At 33.6% G+C, this 18,613-nt stretch overlaps 1 protein-coding gene across 1 annotated transcript in view; it reads right to left on the bottom strand.

Moving 5' to 3' along the window:
* ST8SIA4 (ST8 alpha-N-acetyl-neuraminide alpha-2,8-sialyltransferase 4) overlaps nucleotides 1-18,613 on the bottom strand; it is a 104,613-nt gene that overhangs the window by 75,898 nt on the left and 10,102 nt on the right. The window contains exon 3 of the mRNA XM_060009105.1: nucleotides 12,522-12,779. Within this exon, the coding sequence (XP_059865088.1) occupies nucleotides 12,522-12,779 (258 nt within the window). The remainder of the gene's footprint in view (nucleotides 1-12,521; nucleotides 12,780-18,613) is intronic.

Here is an 18,613-nt window from a genome sequence, read left to right as displayed (position 1 = left end):
TTAAGTTTTAACATTGGCTTGCATACATCAGGAGGAAAGGCAACACTCCTGGACCAAAGGAAACGAAAAGCCAGATTAGAGGATACAGTATTAAGTAGAGAATGCTATTTCCACAAGTTGACTGATGAAAAGGAAATTTATTCATAGAACATGGCAACCAGAAGGGAAAAAAAAATCACACAACAATGCAAGTTGACAGGCTCTATTCCAAAGTTGTCTACTGAATCATAAGAAAATAGAGTCATAGAGTTTCAGAGCCAGAAAGGTATTTATGAGTCCATCTAGTTCAATGGCTAGATTTGGCATATCAGGAAAACTGAAGCTCAAAATGGTTTATATTACTTGTTCAAAGTCACACAGCTATATTTAGTGGCAATACCAGCAAGAGGATCCAAGTTTCTGAATTCTCTCATGAGTATTATTTCAACTACACTCTTTGGGAGAATATATACTGATTAGCAACAATGACCATTTTAGTGTAAATATTTACATCTTCTGTGTACCTGGGTCACAGATATAATTTTACTACCATGAATATACAATACTACCAATACGTTAATCCTAAACCATCAAAAGGAAGAAAAATTTACATTTATTGAATAACTGATTTGTACTTGGATTTATTCTAGACAGTTTCACACACATTATCTCATTTACTTCTATACTCACAAAAAAGGGAAGATAGAGATTATTTTCCTCATATTATATATAAAGAAACAGGGGCTTAGAGAAGTAAATAAATCATTTAAGACTGAATATAAATTAGATGGAAAAGATGGAACTTGAAACTAGATTTACCTGACTTAAAGGTTTATCACATTTTTTTGGGGGGGGTGTTGTACACGGGCCTCTCACTGTTGTGGCCTCTTCCGTTGCGGAGCACAGGCTCCGGATGCACAGGCTCAGCGGCCATGGCTCACGGGCCCAGCCGCTCCGCGGCATGTGGGATCTTCCCGGACCGCCCCTGCATCGGCAGGCAGACTCTCAATCACTGCGCCACCAGGGAAGCCCCGTTTATCACATGAGTGATAAATGAGTCTCCTGCTTGATGATCTGTCTCTAGAATATTTTGACATATATTTTTGGCACATAGTAAGTGCTTAATTAAAGAAAGGAATTCTCACAGGATGGTCCACAGACCACAACTGGAGAAAATGCTAAACATTATAAAATCAGCTTGGTGTTTATTTAATTTTTTACTGTTTTTTCCTAGCTTTATTGAGATATAATTGACATATAACATTATGTATGTTTAAGGTGTACAACATGATTATTTTATATATGTACATATTGTGAAATCATTGCCACACATAGTTACCATTCACACAGTTACCAGTTTTTGTGTGTGTGTGTGATTTTATTTGTTGTTCAATTTTTATTAGCCTAGACTTTGAAGAATGGCTGGTAGTTTGTGGAAATGTCAGACATTAAAATGACCTTCCCTCTTCTATCTTTCATGCTAAGTCACGAAAATTTGAAATGTACACTAATTAAGACCATTTCTCACTGGTCTTCACATTTCAGAATAAACGTACAACTAAAAACTTCACACTCTAGTGCGGCACTGACTGCTATTTCTAATTTAAAAAGATAAGTGTTTTCAATCTTCATTTGAAAATAAAGTATTGGACTTTGAGTATGAGAGAAAAAACTTCTGTTGTTACTTCCTTCTTCAACTTACCGTGTACACTCAGGAAAGTCACTTAGACTCTCTGTTCTATGGAAAAATGTGGTTTGTTAACCTAAGCCTAACTTCTACAGAGGAACCCCTAAGCCTAACTTCTTCAGAGGAAACAATGGGAACCAATTTGGATTATTCAAGATTCATTTTCCGTCATCCAAAAAATGTTACACTTTAAAACGTGGCATATTTATATTCACTATCATTTGCCCTTTCCATGTATTATATAATTCATAGAGTCCTTGATTTTCTTAAATTGCCTTCCACCGTCTATCCCCACTGTCTCTATCCTACTTTGCCCCTCATTATCTCCATCTTTAGACTATTTTCAGTATTCCCATCTTTGTCCCCCTGTAATTGATCACCTAAAAATCTTCCTGAAATTTAAATGTGATCATGACATTCCTCTCCTGAGTGGATCCACAGACTACTTGAAAAATTAAATCCAGTCTCCTTAGCAAGATACAATGGACTCTGCATAACCTGTCAGCTTCCCTCTCCAGCCTTACCTGCTTCTTTTGATCCATACAACCTTCTATTCCATCATACTGAAACTACTCACAGGCCCAGAAAAGCCACTCATTCCTATACCCAGGTTCCTTGGTGCATCATAGACTCAGTTTGGACTAGGTCTCACTCTCTTTTCTCTCCTTTCCTTACTTCTTCAGTTTTCATCATAATTTAACTTGTGTTGCTTCTCTCAGGAAATCATCCTTGACCATCCAGCTTATGTATCCTCTCTGCCTCATTATCAGTGCCTAGTTCTGCGAGTACCTCTAATAAAGCAATTTGTGCGTTATCAGTTCATTACTTTATTTTCTTTACAGGACTACAATCATCTCAGATGTAAAGAATTGATCTTCATTTTTGTATCTTCCTGATAAATAGGTGAATAAAAGAGTGAAGGAATTAATGAAAAAATTATAAGGAAGATCAAAGCTATGCTATGTATCACCTGAAAACAATAGGTCTGAAAAGTTCAATTGTGTTTGGCTTTGGAGTACATATTTTGGGCTGATGTCCACTTACAGATGAGTTTAATAGTAGACAAATAACAAATGCTTTAAACCCAAAACTGAAGGTATATTTTGAAAATCCATGGAATGACCAACTGCCCATTTGCTAATGCTCCTTTGATATCAGGAAAGGATGATTTCTACCATATTTTACATGAGTATGAACCTTACCACTGAAGTTTATCATCTTACTCTGTCCTATGATTTGGATTTCATCACATTTGCCTCCTCTAGTATCTTCCTTATTGAGTGTTCTTTCTCTTTCTTACCTTTGATTTATTTATTACCATGGTCCTTCCATCTGCAAATATGCTCATGCTTCTATACCTTTACATTCCTCTTACGCTTATAATAAGAACAACAACAAAACTCCAACAAGAACAAACAAATAAACCAACAAACTGTAAGGATCTTTCTTGGACTACAGGATACCATGTAAATCCTTAACATGGTGAAACGATCCTTCATTATTTAAGGCCAACATACCCTGCCATTTCCCCTTCCACATTGTCCTTCAATATGAACCTAATAGTAGAGTAGTCCCAAACACTGCCTTACCATAAGACCATTGAAAGCATTTGTCTTTGTGCTTACTGGTCCCTTTGCCTGAGATTCCTCTTTTCCATGTGTTGAATGACTAATCATCCAGATGTACAATGATTTACTCATCCTTTCTTGCTGTGTGTTATAAAATGCATTTATACTTCAACAATTGTTCACATTTGGGTAGATTCCTAGAACTAGAAATAGTAAATAAAGGAATCCACTATTTTTAAGGGTTGGGGGACATTATAAACCTGATTTTTGGAAAAGTTGTATCAATCTATATTTTTAAAAGCATTTCAAAGGAGTGCCAACATCAGTATAACTTTATGCTGAATACTAAGAATGTTAAATATCCTTGTTATATTGATAGATGAGAAACTGTAGTTGTTTATAATATTGCATTTTTAGAAAACAGTCACCCAAGTCCAGGAAGTGCAGAGAGTCCCAGGCAGGAAGCCCAAGGAGGAACACACCAAGAGACATAGTAATCAAACTGACAAAAATTAAAAACAAAGAAAAAATACTAAAAGCAACAAGGGAAAAATGACAAATAACATACAAGGGAACTCCCATAAGATTATCAGCTGATTTTGCAGCAGAAACTCTGCAAGCCAGAAAGGAGCGGCATGATATATTTAAAGTGATGAAAGGGAAGAACCTACAACCAAGAATACTCTACCCAGCGAGGCTCTCATTCAGATTTGATGGAGAAATCAAAAGCTTTACAGACAAGCAAAAGCTAAGAGAATTCAGCACCACCAGACCAGCTTTGAAACAAATGCTAAAGGAACTCCTCTAGGTGGGAAAGAGACTAGCAACTTAAAACAACCTGGTACATACATAGACTGCTATATCAAAACCTCACAGGAACAGCAAACCCAAAAACTACAATAGATACACACACAAAAAAGAAAAAGTAACCCAAACACAACACTAAAGATGGTCATCAAACCACAAGAGAAGAGAATAAAAGAGGAAGGGAAGAAAAAAGATATACAAAAAGAAACCCAACACAATTAAGAAAATGGCAATTGGAACACATATACTGATAATTACCTTAAATGTAAATGGATTAAACGCTCCAACCAAAAGACATAGACTGGATGAATGAATACAAAAACAAGACCTGTATACATGCTGTCTACAAGAGACCCACCTCAGACCTAGGGACACATACAGACTGAAAGTGAGGGGACAGATGAAGGTATTCCATGCAAATGGAAATCAAAACAAAGCTGGAGTACCAATACTCATATCAGACAAAATAGGTTTTAAAAATAAAGACTGTTATAAGACACAAAGAAGGTCACTACATAATGATCAAGGGATCAGTCAAAGAAGATATAACAATTGTAAATATATATGCACTCAACACAGGAGTATCTCAATATATGAGGCAAATACTAACAGCCATAAAAGGGGAAATCAACAGTAACACAATAATAGTGGGGGAATTTAACACCCCACTTTCATCAATGGACAGACCATCCAGACAGAAAATCAATAAGGAAACATAGGCCTTAAATGACACATTAGATCAGATGGACTTAATTGAGATTTAAAGAGCATTCCATCCAAAAGCAGCAGAATACACATTCTTCTCAAGTGCACATGGAACATTCTCCAGGACTGACCACATGCTGGGCAACAAAGCAATCCTACGTAAATTTAAGAAAATTGAAATCATATCAAGCATCTTTTCTGACCACAACACTATGAGATTAGAAATAAACTACAAGAAAAAAACTAAAAAAACCCACAAACATGTGGAGACTAAACAATATGCTACCAAACAACCAACGGATCACCGAAGAAATCAAGGAGGAAATCAAAAAATACCTAGAGACAAATGAAAATGAAACCACAACAATCCAAAACCTATGGGCTGCAGCAACAGCAGTTCTGAGAGGGAAGTTAATAACAATACAATCTTACTGCAGGAAACAAGAAATATCTCAAATAAACAACCTAACCTTACACCTAAAACAACTAGAGAAAGAAGAACAAACAAAACCTAAAGTTAGTAGAAGGAAAGAAATCATAAAAATCAGTGCAGAAATAAACAGAGACAAAGAAAACAATAGCAAAGATCAATGAAACTAAAACCTGGTTCTTCAAAAAGATAAAGTTGATAAACTTTTAGCTAGACTCATCAAGAAAAAAGGGAAGAGGACTCAAATCAATAAAATTAGAAAATGGGATAGTCATTTTAAAACAATGTTTTAAAATTTAAAATGGTTTGTCAAGTCATTGTCATTTCCATTTAAAAAAAAAGTATCTCTTGTAGATAAAATCTTTTTTTTCCAAGGAGTGACATGATTGGAAGAAAAAGTTAGAGCCTTACCTCACATCACAATCCATAACAATTCCATATTTAGTTTTCAGTAAAATTTTAAAAACCATAAATAATTAGAATAAAATAGAAATTCTCATTTCTACCCAGAATATGAATTTTATGGTTAAAATCAATAGAAATAACAAAGATAATCCATTTTTTTAAACTATAAAATTTCAGATTAAAAATATGAATAAACCATTAAGTAAAAATAAGGTAGAAAATATATGTAGCAAATATCACATAAGCAATGTTGGTATTTCTAAAATATAAAGTGGTTATTTTAATTAATAAGAATTTTAAAATATCTTTCTAATGCCTGCACCAGTCTCCCTACCAGAAACTTAGTTGTTTGCAGTTAAAACATTTTATTTAAGCACATTCTCAGTGAGAGTGCAAGGGAAAAAAATAAGGCCATTTCTGTGAACACGTAGAAAAGTAGGCATATTTTTTCTCTCCCAGAGAAGAGTCTATTTTTCTATAAAAGAGTTAGCATTCATAGAAGGTCAAAAAAGATGATTTAAAGTTTGCCATAAATTATCCACCAGTGAAGAATCAAACATTGAGTTATAAAAATGTATTGTATCAGTCAAGGTAAGTAAATTCTTCCATCTTTTTCTTTTGTGAAACATCTCATCCCTTCTCTTAGGAAGCTAGATCATCATAAAGTAAAACATTTTTATCTTATTACTTTGGTTTCCTGAAGAAATATATCTCTTCACTACAATTCTTTCTAATTTTATACACTTAGATTTTATAGACACTCCTATCTGAGTAGTGTTCCTGTGTCTTCACATTTCATACTATCTAATATGTTATTCAGTGTCAACTATATACACGTTTGAGATATTTGATAAATTTGAGGAAGGTTTGACTTCTTGTTTATATAAGACAAAGAGAATTTGCATTTCTAGCCAATGGTCATGGCTATTAGAAAAAGTGGTAATAAATTTAACTTTCAACTACAACATTTGACTCAAGCTAGGTGTGCTTTAATATCAGTCGACATTAGTTTAGATTTACAGTTTATGCATTTCTTTACTATTTATATTTCCCAACTGATACTTAGAAAATCACTTTGAAATAATAGGCCTATTATTATTATTATTAATATCATTGGATGTTGGAAATAATCATGTTTAGAACCTAAGGTATTTGTCCAATACTACATTTCCTGGCTTTATTTTTTTTTATTTTATTTTTTATTGAAGTATAGTTGATTTACAATGTTATATTAGTTTCAGGTGTACAACATAGTGATTCTAGTAATTGTCAGGAACCCAGCTTTTCTGATTCCCAATATCTAGGACATTTCACTATACTACTCATCATATTTCTGTATTTTCTTTTTAATTTTAAGGGTTTAAATGACCATAAATGACCTTATATATGACTCCTCTTACATATTAATTTTGGAATCCAGTGTTGTATTCAGTGTCTAAGGCAAGAATACATGAACACAAACCAAAATTTTCTCAATTCCTACATTAATTCTTTCATTCAATAAATAAATAGCACATACTTTAATGTATCAAATTTGGTACTAGGTCCTAAAGATACAGGCTAACTAAATCAGACATGGTGGGGAGTCCCAGCTTCCCTAGACCATACTGTTTAGGCATATTGAGAATTCCAGAACATTGAAAACCTTAATGCACATAAGAATCACCTGGGCACTGTGATCAAATGCACATTCTGACTCAGCAGGTCTGGTGCAAGTTCTGACATTCTGTATGTCTAACAAGCTTCCAAGTGATGTTAATGCTGGTAGTTTAGAACCACAATCTGAATAGCAAGGATTTACTTATATAAATATGTATATATTTAAATGGCTATTTTAAGTGATCTTTCATTGCTGTTCCTATATTTTAAGAAAAAAAATATGAACCAAGAGGAAATTAGAAGGAAATTGGTCAAGCACTGCAGGAACTGAAGATGTTGATTAACAAAGGAAAAACGAGCAAAGTTGTCTAGGCTAGAAGAAGATGGGGACAAGAAAGAATGCAGAAAAGGAAGGTAGAAAGAGAGAAATAAACAAACAAAATTAAATTTGGAATTCCAACCAGCCAGAACAACAACAACAAAGTGTTTTGCAGCTCTTAGTTAACCATTTCTGAATCATTCAAGTCATACTCATTATTTCTAGTATCTCTGTTTAAGCACAGTGAGGAGTGGCATTTGATGGTCAAAAAATACCAGCTGCCAATTGCAACTGTTAAGTAACCCCTCCCCCAGTGTTCTCTATATAACATCAAAGCTAGTACACCGTGGGACCAGGTTTACTTTAGATGAGGCTGGACAAGATCCCTCTTCTATGGAAAACCAGTACTGACAGGCTGCCTGACATTTCCTACTATCCACAGACAGCCCAGAGAATGGAAAGAATGCCCCATCATTCTTACCTGGGGGGAAGAGAAGAGCAGGGAAGGTGGAATGAGGATTTGTTCTCCACCACCTTTCAGCATTAAAATTAGGAAATATCTGATTTTTTTGGTTCTCATTAGAAAACCACAATTGTTAAGTTTATGAAATTCTTGAGTATAGACAATACAGGTATTAGAATGTACGTTTTTGTAAATATATATGGGACTAAAATATCCAAAAAATGTGAAAAATAAAGGCAGGAAAATTGAAAAGCACTTTATATATCATTTTGCAAAATCCAAAACAATTTTCTCCACTAAATAGTTGTATTCTTTAATGTAAGATATGCACTGTTACAATAATTTTACACCTAACACCAAGTTAAAAAAAAAAAAAAAGACCCAAGAAAGGATTCAAAGATACTTTTAAACAGATTGCACAAAGGGAGCTTTTTAACCCTGTTTTCCTTTACCTACAGTGATATATAAAGGACATATTATATCTTCAAAACTCTAGATTCTTGAAATATTATAGCAAACCTTTAGATAAGTAATTATACATGGGGTAAACTTAGGGCTGAGATTTCGTAGAGACAATTCTGTGGTTTCTGTGAGTAGGTAAGTTGTAACACTCTAAGGAAGAAAGGAATAGTTCATACAATAATCTCAGTTTCTAAATTAGAAAACTAAAGTACAGCAAGGCGTACAACTTCGTCCAATATCACCTACAATGAACTCTCCTCGGACCCCTGGAACATATATTGGGTGACGGTTTTCCTCTGCAGCACTGACTCCATCTCTTTCCAATATTTAGCATATGTCAGGCCATCCAAATATAAAATATAGAATTTAATATCAATAGGACAGTGTCTCTAATGCTTACCAGGTGAGAGAAGGTTTATAACTGACACATCAATGCCAGATTAAACTAAATTTTTGCTTATCTGGAGCTGTATGACAAGATCTTTAACATCACAAGAACTTTATTATCCTTTATGAATTTTCCCTATCAGACAGAATTGCAAGTCAAGAAAAGCATGATATTTTCAACCTGAGTGAGTGACTGACCACCCATGTTTCTCCCTGGCCTCTTCCTTACAACATGGCACTCGTTGATTGAGGAACTATAGACTAACTGTCTTGAGGGTTGCACATATAAAAATCACTGATCAAGTGGACATAACACTATTCTTTGAATTATGATTTTAGGCATTTTTTATTAAGAAATAAAATTATTTCTCTTATGTCCAGTTTTCTGTTATTTAGGTACATATGAAACCTAGATTTTACAAATCAGTTCAATATTTAATCAGTAATTACAGAATCAAAGTAAGGCTTTAATTGATTTTCTTATCCTCATTTTTTTCCTTTAAGCTCCTATTTTGTATGATATCCCACAAAACCCAGCATTTAATTTAATTGATTAACTTATGATACAAACAGCCACTGAGGGAATATCTCTTCTAGGAGAGGAAATGCATGACATTGTGTGTGTGTCTGCATTTATGTATAGTTACCATTACATGGGCAAAAATACAACGTGAGCACTTTTCACTGGCTTATTTAAAAATATTGTGGGATATTAAAAATGACTTTCTCCAGAACTACACTTCACAGGACAATAATGCCATGTATCTGCACCTTGCCCTCCTCCTCAATAGCACAACTGTTTGGAGCAAGAGATTCCTGTGTGCATATGATAATGCATTCTGTACATCATTAAACAAAGAAGATAGCATTTTATTTCTTTAAAGTACTTTCAGAAAAACTAAAGTTTAAAATCTAACTAATGCTGAATAAAGATATTATCTAAAGATAATGCTTTGCTTTATAAAGTTAGAGGTCAACTTGAACATAATACCTGGGTGAATCTGATCCTTGAGGGGGTCACTGAATTAACAGTGCCCTCTGCAAGCAGATCAGGTGTCAGTTATCTCTCTCATAACAAACTTACTATCTAACAAGAAAAATGGGAAACAAACAAACAAACTGGGAACAACAGGTTACACATGCAACCAACCAACCAAAACTATCTATACCTATGCTGATATGCATACACACAATACAGCTCTGGGAAGGTGGGAAATTTGAAAGATTTTTAAAGATTGTTACTAAAATTTGTAACAATATTAACCAGTTTGACATGGATGGCAAACTATTTCAAGGAATAGGGCTTTGATTGAGGTTTAATGCAAAAGTCCTCTTTGATGTTCTAGAGTAGAATAGACACATGTACAGAAACAAAAGGTCATATACTCTTGGGGAAGGAAAAGATATTTGGCACACAGATGATGAGTCAGATGCCATGAGAAAGATTAGAATTTTAGGAAGGATGGAGGTCTGGTAGTGATATGTCATTGAAGTCCCTTGTGTCCATGAGACTCAAAGGGATGAATTTCCAAACTAGGTATTATTACAAAAGAAAAAGGTTTTTCTCCAGGGATTATTTGTTTCTAATGCAAAATGTATTCCTGCCAAAGTTTACCTGGAAAATCAGAATCCCAATCATGGGCTACACTTCCCTAGTATACACTTTAATCTACAACATTCCAACTTCTAATTTTGGAAAGCAGTAAAAATAGGAGGAAAAGAATAAAAAACAATTATGGCAATAATTTTCATGCCTTCATTAAGATGCTTATCCTCATTTTTTTATACTTCTTGGTAAGAGCATAACAATTATAGACTCAGGATTGGTCACTATTGTGCTCTTGTTAAATAAGTTTTTAAAATAATCATAGCTTAGAAAAGTATAAAGAACCTCTTGAAGTTCGATTATGCTCAAACACCAGTGAGTGACTTACAACAAACATAACTTCTGGAGATCTAATGCACTGCCTAATGATTATAGCCAACAATACTGTATTATCAACTTTAAAGTTGCTAGAATACTAGATCTTAACTGTTCTCACCACAAAAAAAGAGAGGAGATAATTATGTGATCTGATTGAGGTGTTAGCTGACACTACAGTCTTAATTTCAGAGTTAAAGGTGAGGCTGAATCTAGTGGGTTATGTAGATCCCAATGCTAAAGCTTAAAGGGGTGTAGGAACAAGGAGTAAGTCACATTCGGATCCTGTAGCCCTCCAGGATTAATCAACCTTACAAATTCTCTTCTTCACCTTGCAACAATTTCTACTGTGCTCTAAAATCTTTTCCTCTTCACTTAATCTGCCCCCTGATTTTAATCTCTTCAGAAATTCTAGAAGCCTTACTCTTCCTTCACAGCCATACTTCACACAGACTTCAAAGTTTGAAGCTCATTACTTCCACTTCCACTGTCATTCCCTCATCAAATATTTTTGTCTCCTCTTTGGACACAATTTTCTTGGTATATCTACATATTGACAAGGTTTTTCTTTCAGTTCAATCAATTTAAAAGTTCAGGTTTTTAAAGGCTCAACTGATGTCAAATCAATCTCTGACCCTGCATCCAACTGAGAAACGATAGTATGGCAAAATGTTTGTAGTTATATTCATTGTTATGAATTGTATTCCCTGAGAGTATTCTCTTATGATTTTTCATGGTTATTATTCTTTTATAAAAAACTGTTGCCTATTTATGATTAATACTTATATAATTGTATTTATTTTTAATACTATAGTTTAAAAAGATTTTTTTCAAGATCTATACTTTCAAAGGCTGGATTCCAGCATAGCTTCAAGACTTCAAGTTATTTGTCAACATGGCAAATCAGCATACTTTCCAATCTATCTTTATATTGCAGTATTTCATATTTCAAAATACACACTTCATTTATTCAGCAAATATTTCTGAAGAACTAAAACAAGCCAAAAAACTCTATTTAGATACACTGAAAATTAAAAAGTGCTAATTAATATCTGTTGTCATTACAACCTTAAGTCTACTGTTGTCTTTTTTTCAGTTAATCAAAAGCTAGAACTAAACACATGACTCATCAAATATCTGCTGACCATCAATGAAAAAAAAAATAGCTATGTTTAATTTTGTGAGAAAACTAAAAAACTAAAATATACTACCATACAGAAGTACCATGTATAAAGAGTGATGAAAGCAATTTGGTCCAAGGTATCAAATATAAACTTGTTAAATTATGTTCTTAGACTATGCTAAATAGTTGTCATTAAAAAAGTAAAATTAACTTATATCTGTTACATCATTGTATAGTAATGTTCATAATTTTATGAATAAATAAAATAATACAATTTATTGAATAGAAATAGGATTATGAATGTAATTAATTAAGTGAATTAATTCATTCACTAATAGAAATAAATTATTTCTATTAGTGAATAAAATAGTTTTTCTGTGTATTATATTTAATAAAATTGTCATTTGGCCAAAAAGGAAAGCTGGTGTGAATCTTATTGCTATGAGATCATCTTTTCTTTCAATGATATAATAATTTTAATTTTACATTCCAGGGTAAGTGTAAATTTGGATACTACACAAATAAAGACATAAAAGATAAATATTTGTTTGAGATTTCAATAATTCATAATATTAATATTAGATTTAAACATTTCTGCCAGTGTTCTACTCCTAAATAAAGGGTCTTTGAAGAAATTATAATCTTTAGGAACAAAAGAAAGCTCACCTTATTACAAAATTGTGACTGTCAATCTCTTTTCCACATTCACTATCTAGTAGAATGCCAGAATTTCCAACAACTGCACAGGTCTTAAATCTTCGATTTTTCATTGGTGAAACTTCAGGTAGGAGGCTATGCAGATCCTGAGAAATATTTAGTGTCCGGCGTCTGTCCAGCACATAGTGTATGACATCACCAGGCTTAAAACTGCTCTTGACCACTGAGACATCTCGTTCTGCATCTAGGAAACGAAGAATGTTCTTCCTATATTTGAGATACAAGCAAAGTTTTCCATTAATGACAACATGTCCAAGGACTGGTAATATCATTTACAAAGTAACATATGATAAGATATAAATTGGTAAATCACTAAACTTTAATATTCAGGTGGTAGCTAAACCAACCAATTAAGTAGATTCTAAAGGAAATAAAATATATTTTTAAAACGTCATTTGCACATAGTTTTTCAATGATTTTGTAAATAGATATATAGTATACACACCTATCTGTGGAGTGAAAAAGGCCCCCTATCAAAATTTATAGAAAAGTTTATTAAATGAAATACTATTGCCATGACTTGACTTTCCTTAGCTAGATAGTATTCTGCCAGCCTTAATTATCTATAATCATCTATTTTGTTCAGTGTTGTCTAGTTAAGGTGAATAGAAAAACTTGAAACTGTTTAGAATCATAATTTAGTTAACTCTATTAAAAGGATTGAATTTTCTAATAAAATTATTAACATTTATCGAAATCATGTATATATTATAATTATTTGAAGTAAAGTTAAACTACAGCACTATATATATATGTGTATATATGTGTATATATATACACATATATATGTATATATGTGTATATATATGTATATATGTGTATATATATGTGTGTATATATGTGTATATATATGTGTATATATATGTGTGTGTGTGTATATATATATATATATATATACACACACACACATATATATGAAAGTTTTCTTCCAAGCTCAAGAATCCAGGAAATAAGATGGCTATATTAGAGGAAAAGATGGACAGATAGAACATTGGACCTTGCAGGGCGGAGATAGCTAACTGTTCCTCAGTGTTCTTTCTTCCCTTCTTTCTTTTCCTATTTGAATCTTCTAAGTTTTACTTGGCCACACTGATGCTCAGCTAGAACATTTCCAAGTTTCCAAACCCAAGTGAAGCTGGGTGTGGTCACATGAATTAGTTCTCTTAAACAGGATATGAGTGGATCAAGTGCATCACTATAGGAGAAAGAAATAAACTTCTGATTTGTTTGATTCACTGTATTTTAAAGTCTCCTTTTTTATGGAAGCTTAGCCTATCCCATAACTAATAAAGAATCTGATAAAAAATATGAGATACTACATACACATATACGCACATATTAAGTTAGATGATGGAAAATAAGAAAATAGATATGGCTGCCTGGAAAGCTGGTGACTCTTGGCATGATACAGAATAGCACCTTATAAAACTGTGGTCTATAATAACTTAGGAGTCATACCCTATATGTAATAAGCTTGTTGCTCTTGGATAATTGGTTAAAAGGTGCTAGTATGTTGTTTTATGTTGGTTACCCATTTTAGCAAGGAACTAAGAGGCGAAGTCAGACATGAAATACCCAAGTTGCAAGTTGAGTGGAGGAGAATATCTCTGGCAACGGCCTATAATCTAAACTGTGTGAGAGTCCAGTAACTGGGACCTCCTAACTGACTCCAATAATCCAATTAGCAAGAGATACAACTATAAATCAGAGCCACGCCAGCAGCAAGAAGGATATTGTCTTCTCCCCTAATTCTATAGATTCAAACGTTTTAAGAGTAGCTGCCAATAAACTGTAGAAAAGGAGGGTTAGGTCAGAATAATTAGGGGAGAATCCGAAGGCTAAAGAACTGTGTTCAGAAGCAATCTTTAGGTGGGGTTATTCATACCAGGAACAAACTCCAAAGAAATAGCTCAGGAGCCTAGTAAGTTTTTGAGAGAATTATATTGACAAAGAAATCTATGAATCTGGCTTACAAAAGTTTGGGATTGCTTGATCCTCATGCTACCAAACATATACCACCCAGAAGTAATCTGAGAAAGCAGTCTTCTGGGTTGGAAGTTGGATAATACTTACTGAAGTGCTCTTAACGACAAGCTTGAATTTTCAGAATGCTCAAAACAATGTCATTATTATAACATTCATGATAGGATAGACATTTTCCTCTAATGCTATTACTGTTTAAGCTCCATCACTATTTATAAATTTTATTATTAAGCACAGAATATGATCTCTTCCTATCACTCCATCAAAAGGGCAATTCCCCAAATCATACTCATAAAGCAGAAGCATGACTAGCAAGGAGGGATGTAAAATAACTAACTCATCTTTCTTTTTGTTTTCTTTATTTTGGTTTGCTTTAAATAGGTCCCACTTTAACGTGTGATCTAATTAGGAAACCAGATGATTGAATACTTTATTTGGCCAGATTTTATACACAAGGAATACACCCATCAACTCTCTGAAAAAGAGACCATTTAAAAAAATTTTTTCTCGGGCTTCCCTGGTGGTGCAGTGGTTGAGAGTCCGCCTGCCGATGCAGGGGACACGGGTTCGTGCCCCAGTCCGGGAAGATCCCACATGCCATGGAGCAGCTGGGCCCGTGAGCCATGGCCGCTGAGCCTGCATGTCCGGAGCCTGTGCTCCGCAATGAGAGAGGCCACAACAGTGAGAGGCCCACACACCGCAGAAGAAAAAAAAAAAGAATTTTTTTTCTCAAATGTTTGGAATTTCAGGTTTGCAAGGAGTAAAATTTGTACAGCAAAATCTATATAAATGCCCTACAAATGAAATTTTAAAATTAATAGAAATTATCAGGCATTATAATAATCTTAACAAAGTACAGACTACATAAGAAGAGAATTGCTGGTGAAATCAGCAGCCATAGAGCATATGAATTGCAGAAAATTGAGAACTCTTTCATTATGTTAAGCACATGTGATTCTTCACAAAAGTTAACAGCTAGCACAAAGAGCAGCAATCAACTTTTGTACAAATTAACTACCACTTACTCGTTTGGTGAAAAAATTAAATAATGCCTGACACCTGTATTTCAACAAAAAATTTTTTTTCATTTCCTGTGAAAATGACAAGCTTGACTCTAAAATGAAGACTGCACGGATGTGGTCAGATCGCCAAACTAGATGGTGTTATTTTCCTTTGAACATAATTTAAAGGGGTTGCTGTAAGTATTTGAAGATGCCACTCACAAGTAGTGGCATGTTTGCAAGCATGAAGTCAATAGAGGTCCAGATTTCTAAGAAGACTCTTTAGCTTGGAAATCCAAAAAGGAAAATCCCCTTACTCATAAAGTTAACACTTAAACGCTTGTCAACTGATAGCAAGAGGGACTTTGCAATCACAGAACCTTTGCTGTGTTATAGAAAGTTAGCAGCAAAAATATTTTCAAACATATGTCTTCTAAATCTGAGTATAAGAGAACACCTTTAATTCATTCATTCTTACGGAAAATTGATATTTAAAAAGTGGACTGTAAGAGTTTAGGAAGAAAATGATGCTTAATGTGATAAATAATTATTAAGTACAGATGATACTATTGTACGTATTACTCCAATGCTGTCTTACAGGCTCAACAGTAGTTTATTTTTTAAATGGAAGCAGTAAAAAATAGTAAAAGTATTTTCCAAGACAGAATACAAAATACCAATTCACACAGTCTAATCAAAATATAAAAATGTAAGTTTCTTAGAGAAAACTCAGAACAATTGTTAGTGTTGAATTTGCTTTTTTAAACTGAAAAGGGTGGGGGGACCTTGAATGTCTCTAGTTTGTCCTTTATCCTGCATTGAACCAAACTTTCGTTTCTATTTTAGGGCTTAAATCTATACATGGAAAACTATCTGAGCTAAGATTCCTGGTGTAGGATGCAAGAAAGACTGAAAATAATTACTATGAGTGAATATATTGATAAAATGCTTAATATTTTCTGGTAACAGTAAAGTTAGTTTTTTTTTTCTCCCTAGTAGGCTGTAGGTATTTTTAGATTATAGATTTAATGGACTGTAAAAGTTCTATGGATTTGCTAAGTCTAACTGTTGTTCATACTGTAAATCTATTAAAAAAAAAACAAAGAAGAAAACTAGTGCTTAAATGTAATTAACTAAATATCACTGGAAGCCTGAAAAACTCTTGTACTTATGCTGAACTGAAACAACACGTTAAGTACTACCAAGGAGAATATATACGCTTTGCTCAAAAGGTACTTGATATAAATGAAAACAGCAAGTTAAACAAAATTACTTTAGAATGAGAGAGATAGAAAGAAAACTCTAACTTCTGGGCTCTAAGGAAGCATGAATCAACAAAAGCCGATGTTCAATATGCAGGCTGTACCAGAATAAGTTTTTGTAATATGTGGTTGAGTTACTACCAGATTTTTAAAGCAGAGGATTGTGTTTTTTGTGTGTGACTTAAAAGAACAGTAACAACAAAAGATTCCTTACAGGTCTCTGTCATTCTGTTAAGCATAATGTAACTTTTGAAACCCTATTCGAAAAGCGAACACCTAAGTTCAGCAACTGTTTTAACGATAAAGATAACTGATAGAAATCAGGAAATATGCTTCACTTTTGGTAAGACTAAAAAATTAGTCATAAAGATTATATTTTTTGTTAGGCAATGCTGGCTTAAACTGAAAGACTGGTTTAGACTGTGAAACTGACAGGAATAGATTCTATACAGAAACTTTTCAGCTGAATTTTCAAGTAGAACTTCCCTTTCAACATCACCCACCACTTGAAATAGCAGCTGCAGAGTCCTGGGGAATTAATTTTCTAAACATTGTTTTCACTTGTGAAATGTTACATATAGCTAACCTATCACCAGGTGCCACTCTTTCTTCTCTGTAGGTTTCCTGTCAACAACAAGCACATGTGCTGTGGCAACTAAAATTTAATCTAAATGACATTGTTGACTCCATCAGCAAGTATTGTGAGGCAAATCTTACAGCTGGAATGCATCTCAAGTTGAGAAACAAATTAGGTAGTGATACATATATTAGGAATCAGTTTTTGCAAACTTTTGACTCCAGACAAAAATCAGTGAATCAGTTCAGTTGTTACTGACATAGTTTACTAAAAAGAAAAAAAAAAAAGTTTAAGAAATGCCAAGTGTTTCATTATGCCTACAAAAAGCAGACAGAACACAATTTTTTGTCTCAAGAGATTATTTCTGCAAGGCAATATGCCTCGAAGCTCTGAAAAAAACATAACCTATAGCTTATTAGGGCTTCTGAGCTAAGGGTCTTAGCTGTTATAGGAAAAATATTCTAGTTAGTATTAAAAGAAAAACCCTGAGCACAACCAAATGAAAAGGCAAAATTGTCTCAAAAAAGCTTGAAGAAAGCACTTTTTAGTTTACACCTCAGACAGACATTTGATATTTGGCCCAGCATTTGGTAATATTGGATGAATACTATCTTATATTATTTTAGAGCAAAAAAGTCAACTTCTCTGTACTTCATAAAGATGCATTTTAATAGTATTCATTTTTAGTATTAAACAATAGTCTTCCAGAAGATTTATCTCATAATAAGAGCTCTGGCTCCACAGTCAGGCCTGGCTTTGAAGCTTGACTCTGGGACTAACAAGCTGTGTGACCCACGACGTGTGCTATTGAATTGTATGTGGACCTTTTTCTAAAGTAAATCAATGCATGCAACAGCAAATTCTTTTTGACAGGTGAAGCACATATAAATTTGCAATTATGTTTAGTCAACCTGCAAACCTTATCTGGTTAAGAACTTCAATATATGATGACACTAAGAGTTGAAAATATTTTTGCTGACTAATTATGATGTGCTTATTCTGGTCCTGATGAGTAGCTGAGCTCATACATTTCTATACATCCATATCTGGTACTGTATGTAATTCTTTATGTTTCTATCCAACATATGAAAAATGAGGGGGAAAGAAAGAAACAATCCGAAGATGAAAAAAGTCAAGTCACAAGTGTTGGACATGACTAGATAATTTCTCAGTACAATGTTCACAGATATACTCACAACATCTGATACATCTTAAGTG

Source organism: Delphinus delphis, chromosome 3 (assembly GCF_949987515.2).
Source record: "Delphinus delphis chromosome 3, mDelDel1.2, whole genome shotgun sequence".
Classification (NCBI taxonomy): domain Eukaryota; kingdom Metazoa; phylum Chordata; class Mammalia; order Artiodactyla; family Delphinidae; genus Delphinus; species Delphinus delphis.
Note: the sequence above shows the minus strand (reverse complement) of the source record. Positions and strands in the feature narration are given on the sequence as shown.